General features: G+C 36.7%; 1 protein-coding gene across 4 annotated transcripts in view; it reads right to left on the reverse strand.

The window, feature by feature from the left end:
- Nucleotides 1-7,325, reverse strand: part of LOC145675877 (chitooligosaccharidolytic beta-N-acetylglucosaminidase-like) — a 193,871-nt gene extending 186,546 nt beyond the window's left edge. For 2 of the 4 annotated variants that reach the window (XM_081746664.1, XM_081746663.1), the window contains exon 1: nucleotides 7,022-7,325. Coding sequence is in view for 1 of the 4 variants with exons in the window: in XM_081746667.1 (XP_081602793.1) it covers nucleotides 7,022-7,039 (18 nt within the window). In the remaining 3 variants the exon portion in view is untranslated. The remainder of the gene's footprint in view (nucleotides 1-7,021) is intronic. The other 2 variants (XM_081746667.1, XM_081746665.1) reach the window with 1 other exon arrangement.
- Nucleotides 7,326-7,974: the final 649 nt, after the last annotated feature.

Genomic DNA, 7,974 nt, shown 5'->3' on the forward strand with positions numbered 1-7,974 from the left:
TTAAAGCAATTTAAAATGAAAATATGTTAAGAGAAATAACAGAGCAATTCTTATTTAAAAAATTAAACTGTTTTAACGTTATGAAAAGGGATCTAGCTGCTAATCTTTATTTATTTGTTATTATGTATCTTCAGTGTATCTCTACGTTATAATCTTTTATCAAAGAACCAATCGTCTATGTTGAAATATGACAATAAGTGAAGATTTTTGCATGCGGGATATGCAATTTTAAGCAAGGTGACTCGTTCTTTTAAATGGAAGTGATGAAACTTTAGTTTGCATAGTTCTGTTACTAGTATAGTATGAAATTGACTATTTTTTATATTATTATTATTTTTCTCTTGTTTTGTAAATCAATTGGAACCTTATAATTTGAATATATTAATCTTCTGACAAGGGCCTTAACCTGCCCTAATATTCATTCTATATTATAAATTTTCTGGCCTGTCTGAAATTATGCAATATTTTTTTTTACATGGTGCTGTATTTTTGGCTATGAGCTGTTGACAACACTTAAATGTTATTATTATTATTATTATTATTATTATTATTATTATTATTATTATTATTATTATTATTATTATTATTATTATTATTATTATTATTATTATTATTAAATATAACTTTTCATCTATGAAGTGGCCTACATTCAAAAATTATCAGCTAGTTTGTTGTTGGTAAGTTTTTCACTATAAAGAAATAAATTAAACTGATGGAAATGAATTAAACATCACTGAATTTATAGGTTCATCCACTCTTTTGGGAAACTGAATCGCAAATTGGCAGCGAAATTTTTTGCTATACATATGTCCCAAGAAAGGAAGATTAAAAAAAAAAAAAAAAAAAAGCTTAGGACATCAAAGACAATGAGTAAAAGAATTGCAAATACTTACAACATATAAAGGATATAAGTAGCAAGAGAAATATCAACAATTCTCAGAGTTGCTTGGTTGTTGCAAAGAACACAGACACTATGTAACAGAAACTGACTCTGAGATTTTTTTGTAGCTTACAGTTAGTGATACGGAATAAGATGAGACTGTATTATGGGTCTCGGAAGGACTTATCATTCTTCTCTCTCCATCTCTTTGGTTCGTGTTTATTTTTGTGGAAGGGGAACTTTATTTCCGCTGTCCTTGGGGGGTGGGGGTGGAGGGGGCAACGCTCTTACAATAATTATATCGTGCAGTTACACAATTTACTTCCCCCGTTTTTTTTCCTCTCTCTTTTCAGGCTCTATTACAAAGTGTACACAACGGATATGTTTGCGGATCGTATATAACAAACATCTGGCTTATTTGAAATGCGAAATAGGCTTACTTATAGATAAGATATGGGAACTGGTAGCTATGTAATTTTCACTTCCTTAGTTACATTATGAACATACATACATCATCATCATCATCATAGGTTTTCTGGCATTATTGGCAGGTCACTTGCCGCAATTGAGGAGCTTCTATGCTCTATGATCTTCCGCTAATATCTTCGTCTTCACGTCGATTTTTCTGTTTTGATATCGTCCATCAATTGTAGCCTTCTTCTCCCCCTCCCTTTCTTTCCTGCCCCCATACCCTCAAGCATGTCTCTAATGATATAGTTCCTTCGTAGCCAACGTCCCAACTAGTTTCTCTTTCTCTTCTTAATAATATCTAAAACTGTTCTTTTCTCTTCTGCCATTTCCAACAACCTCTCATTCGATTTCCGCTCGACCAAACTAAGTCTCTCCATTCTTCTTCACACCCACATTTCGAAAGCTTCCAATCTTGTTTCATCATTTTTCCGTAATGTCCACTTTTTTGACTCATACAGTACAACACTCCACACAAAGCATTTTAAGAGTCTTTTTCACCACTCTTTATTCAAGGTCCCACAAAACAGACTTTTCTTCCTCATAAAGGTTTAGTTCGCCATTCCTATCCTTGCTTTTATTTCACGTTCTCACCTCATATCCTCACTAATAATACTACCCAGGTCTCGGAAACTAGTCACCTGCTCTATTTTCTACCCTTCCAAAGAATGGGGTCTCTTTTCATGGAGCAGACCATCATCGTCGGGCAAGGGGTGAAGCTGAGAGGGCAGTTTCATTCATCATTCATTTGATCATCCTTCGTCTACATGTTCTTTGCCTGACCTCTCAAGTTGCGAATACCGCTGTCCAACTTCCGGGTGGTTGGTGGGAGATTTGACCGAAGATGAACAGTGAACCTCTTCTTCTGACAGAGGTAGATGTGCACTATTTGGCCATAGTTCATGTGTAAGTCGAGTGTTCTGTTTATTTTTGTATAAAATATTTCCAAAAAGTATTATTACCACGCCAAAGAGTTCATGAGAACTAATGCCACTCCTTTGAACTTAGGGGAAGTGGGGGCATAATGACTCCCCGGGGCAAGATGGTCACCCCGGTATATAACGGTGTTCCTCTGATGATAGAGAACTGGTACTATTGTACGTACAAGCCGTAGTTAGTGTGGCGCGAAGTATTGAGAAAGGAAGATGTCGCTACCTTCAATAACGTGAGAAATAAGCGGGGGAAACTATTTTCATGGTACGTCGATATAAGGGATGTAGTGAATATTCTACTTGTTGCTGAGCAAAGTGATTACTTGAATGAAACATGTGACACATATAGACATTGAGAAAGGTTTGGCCATCAAACAAACAGGCATTATATGCTTGTGGAAGATGTGGATAGCAGATAAAGGGTTTTTGAAAGTTATATCGGGATTGGGGCAAACGGACCCTTAAAATTGTACAGGGGACCAAAATGTCTTCCTGATCTTTGTTCGTCTTTCATTGATGTTCTTCCAATTTGGAAACGCGCATGCCAGCCACTCAGGTCCCGTATCCACGGGGGGCTAAGAGGCCGATCCACCCTAAATTTTTGCTGGCCCCCTAAAATTTTCATGGTAGCCTTGGAAGTGAACTACAATATGATTGGATCGGCCTCCTAACTTTCACCGCGCCGCTCTACGTTTTTGGAATGGCTACCGGCCTGATGCCACTCAAGCTTGTCGTTGATGTTGGAATCGAAAAAGGGGTGACGCATGCAATCATAATAGCACGAAATGCACAATTACCGGTACATACAGTAAGATATCTCTTAATACACTCAGTGTTCCCTGTAACCGAGCGTGTACCCTTGTTCTGGCATCTGTTGGCCTATTAGAGACCTAGTTTTGATTTTTTTGATAGCCCCTCTATTCCACTTTGTATTTTCTTTTTCATTTAGTTTTATTTTAGTATTATTTTCGTTTTTATAGTTTTCCGCTCATTGTTTTATAATTGTACAACTAATTGTTTCATTAACATTTTCAATGAATAAGGAAACTAGCATTTACTTATCGAAACAGAACATAATTTTGGTTAATATGTATATACTCAAAGGAAGGGGCCATTTTACCCAGGGACGTGGTGTAAAATGGTCATTCACAATAGTCAATTTATTTGCACATACAGCTTGTTTGGTAAATGTTTCACGCTGACACTTCTTTACATTTGTAGAAGAAAGAATAAAGAATATTGTACTGCAAAAGCATCGAGTTTTCATTCATAACAATGCTGTTATTTTAATTTCAATCTTAAGGTGTCCATTATGCCCCCACCTCCCCTATATAAATGCACCGTTCGAATATATCAACAATATAGATAAATGGAAAAAATATTCCTCTTTATGAAACTGTTACAAATCTGGTGGTAATAATAGATCAATTTCTTGAGGCAAACTCACATTAATGCTGTATGTAAGTAAGCGTTCTGGTGTTTGCATTCACTCACTAGACTCAAGAAAATTCTACTCACTGAAACAAAATTACTACTTGTAAAATTTCTAATATTTCCTCACGTTGAATATTGTGATGTACCTTTATCAGATTTAAATGAGGACTTAGAGTACCGTTTGCAATGTATCTGAAATGTCTGTATACGGCTTGCTTATAATCTCAAACGATCAAATCATTTAACCCCATAGTACAGAAAGCTGGCCCGTCTGAAACTTGCCGATAGACATTTGCATTGACTCACACTTCTCTTTAAGGCTTTGCGCTTTCAAGAATTTTTCCTATTTATTTCGACGATTGCAACCAACAAATGCTCACCATAATTACGATACAAGATCAGGTGTAAATAAACTCCTTTCACTTCCCCTACACTCGTCGAAATATTACTCGAAATCGTTCGTTGCATCCACTACCCGTGCATGGAATGAGCTTTCATCCAACGCAAGACAATCTCAGTCAATCACTCTATTTATAAAAAGTCTGTTGAGCAGATCCTCATCAGTGTTGCCACAGTCCTAACTCTGGAGCGGGCTGAAAAATAGTGCCAAATTGAAATAAAAAGGGCTGAATTCATTATTTTATACCAGTGTAATACATGGCTCTATAACACGAAACTAAAAGAGGTAAAGTTCTAGAACAGCCTCCCACCCCCATCTTCCAAGAGCCCAAATCGAGAAAGTGATTTTTTTTTAAATTTAGTATTAAAAAACATCCAAATAGGAGGACCCCGAACAACTGTGGAAGTAGATGAAACGTTTCTCGCACGTAGGAAGTATATCAGAGGCCCCCAATTAAAAGAGAAAACATTTATCATCTTCGGTATGTATTGTAAGGAAACCAAACGCGCCTTTATTTCAAAGTGACCAATAACCCCAAACAGTATTATGGACAGGACTAGCTCAGGAGAGTAATGCTCCCGGAAGTAGGAACGGAAAACACAGTTCTGATTGGTTGGCGTTATCTGTCTTGCCACGTTGCTTCAAATAGCAGAATTCAGACGCTCATAGTTGTCGGTCCTCGTGGCCGAATGGGCTAGCGCTATATGCTAGTAACGTTGATCTCTTTTGGCGTGAGTTCAAACCCGGCCCGAGGAAAGTAAAGTTTTTTAAACATTTTTTTACAATTTTATAACACTTTTTAAATTAAAATAATACTCAAAAATGTGATTTACTTATTTTGTGCAGATAAATAGTTATAGTAGTAGGAACGGGTTAGAAGCCCCGTAGGGCTCGTTTTGTTGTCCTTGTACTCCATGATATAAGACTCGTTTTGTTCCCCTTGTACTCAATGATATAGATTATGTGACCAACTTAAAACAACTGATTAGGATAGCGCGTAAAACAGCTGGCTAGAGTAGCGCGCGAAAAAACTTACTTTTGGGAGTATTACTCTCCCGAGCGGGTCGTTTATGGACATGGCTATATGAAAAAATATATATGACGCCCATCTAGCGTCATTTGTTTCCCAGTATAGTTCGAGTTACGAATTTTCCACAGAAACTTTGTAGCGTTATGCGGTCCAAATTCACAGAATGAATGTTCAACAGCATTTTTTAAGAGTCCAACACACAGTATGAGTAACGTGAGATGTAGGAAAAGTCTTACTGACACTTGAAAAATGAGACTATTTGTTAAATAGTGCTAAAGAGGATAGAATTGTAGCAACTTTTCCACAAAAGGGGCTGAAAATGTCAGCGTGGTACCAACGGGCCGATGAATAACAAAAAGGGCTGAATTTGGTACAATTGTACCAAGTGTGGCAACACAGATCCTCATTAAGTCTGTCATGGCTTACTAATATCTGAAAAAAAAATGCTGATTTTTATACTTCTTACCTTTTATTTGTTCTTTTATTCACTAAATTAATGGGAATATATTATAAATGGTTATTTGTAGAAATCTATGTATGTGGTATGAGTGTTTTATATTTTTATGCATAATGAATTATTATTATTGTAATACTAATCATGATCATTGCATGGTTAAGTGGGAGACAAGGCACGATTAGCCTTAACTTCGCCATGTAAAATAATACTAAATAAATAAATAAACCCCGTAGGTACACCTTCATCGAAGGATCGGTATGGAATCAACGTGATCAAGGATAATAAGATGCTTACCACACCACCATTCCCATCGAGTAGACTCGGAATAGTAATAGAAATCTAAATTAACACAAACACAACACCCAGAAAACAAATAAAGTGGACCTTCTACCTTTTTAGTGGCCATCTAGCGCAAGTTGGTTAGTAGCTTTTGTGGTAACAGTTTAGAGATGGTGGGCCAAAAATTGCCAAAAACAGGATGATTTACGGGAAAAGTGATAACTGGCAATTGATAGAAAATGTTGTAGCTGATAAAAAAAACCTAACCTAATTTAACGTATTGATCCATAAAACGGATTAAGTATAGCCCGCTCCCCGCAGTGATTTTAAACGAATCATAGTGATTCTACCAATTCATATTAGTTCATAATGAATCGGAATCACATGTTATAAAGATTTAAGATGTAAATCTTGTGGTAAGGAAGCTTTAGTATAAGTAGTGGTAGTAGTAGTAACGGTAGTAGTAGTAGTAGTAGTAGTAGTAGTAGTAATAGCGGTAGTAGTAGTAGTAGTAGCAGCAGTGGTAGTAGTAGTAATAATAGTAGGAACGGGTTAGAAGCCCCGCAGGGGTTGGTTGGGTTCTGTTCCTGATATAAGTATTAGTAGTAGTACCAGTAGTAATAGTAGTAGTAGTAGTAGCGGTAGTAGTAATAGTGGTAGTAGTACCAGTAGTAGTAGTAGTAGTAGTTGTTGTTGTTGTTGTAGTAGTAGTAGCAGTAGCAGTAACAATAGCAGCAGCAGTAGCAGTAGTAGTGACTCATCCAGTTCCGGTGACAAAGAACTGGGGGGAGCGGGCTATACGCAAGCCCATAAAACGACCGAATTGAGTAGAAAATAGCAAAAAAGTAGGTGAAAAAGCTGGCTCCCTATCGCTAAACAAAGGCCATTATTCTATTGTGGAATTTTACGCCACAGTTCGGAAACGTATTTATACCAGCTAACTCTTTGTTCTCCTAAAGTGAATTAGTCCGATAAGTGCTTTTCCGCCGTTAAGAAACAATTACTAAAGTGGGTACGATTTCATTTTGTGACGAAAGTAGTACGGAAATGATCATGACCATAAAATAGCATAGCACGTAAAATAAAAATGCTCTAAAAGCATGAGCAATACATAAGTTCAGATAAAGTGGATTTTGCTTACCGAACATTTTAGTCTCATTCTGTGCAACGTTTCGTAGAAAAATCACCAACTGCAGAATCAGATGTCGAATCATGAACTTGAAACACCAAATGCCATATTTTTTACATTTCGAAGCACAGTTTATTTTCAATTCCTTCTTTAACTTCGTGTTTTTCATATTGTAATAATATTTATTTAATGCTTAAAAGATTTGCTATCACCCGTGCAGGTTACCTACTTTTGGCATACCACTCGAAATAATTGTTGAAAATTTTTAATTCTTTCACTAATTTTCTTCCTATCGTTTTTCAAAAGGTTTTCGCTGAGCGACATGAAAATATCTCACTTGCCATAGGTAAAATTCGAGGAAGCCACCAGAAGTAATTGTTGAATAATTACAATTCTTTTTCAATTTAAGCATAAGTACCAGATGTATGTCATAAAAAACCTAGTGAAAAAATACAAACCAACCTGTGGTAGATGACAACTAAAAAGCACGAATGCTATTTAACCGAGCCAGGAAAGGGCGAAGCCGGTGGGCCGGGATCGATAGCGCGGTGTACTTCCGAAAGGAGCAGGCGTTTCAGTGATGGTAGGTATACGCGTAAATGAGGATAGTGAAAAGATGTGGGTTTAGGCAAAGATTCCAATTTCAACAGCACTTGTCATGTTTTGATACTAGTAACGCTCCACTTGTAAACCTAAAATACAGCTGTATTACTTTGTATAAAATTCTGTCGCTTAGAGAAATGTATTCCTTATAAATACTATCATTCCATACAGTGTTCAACTTTACCAAAATATGGTGCCCCAAAACTACACCAGCACCCATTCACCATAGATGTATTAAGCATAGATTGAGAACATACGACAGCGTTTCCCAACCTTTTTCAACTTGCGGCACACTATGGATGTTACTTGGATTCTCGCGGCACACTTATGGGCGTTATTATTTGTAAATATAAAACACAGTG

The sequence above is a fragment of the Thermobia domestica genome, chromosome 18 (genome assembly GCF_964235325.1).
Source record: "Thermobia domestica chromosome 18, izTheDome1.hap1.1, whole genome shotgun sequence".
Lineage (NCBI taxonomy): Eukaryota > Metazoa > Arthropoda > Insecta > Zygentoma > Lepismatidae > Thermobia > Thermobia domestica.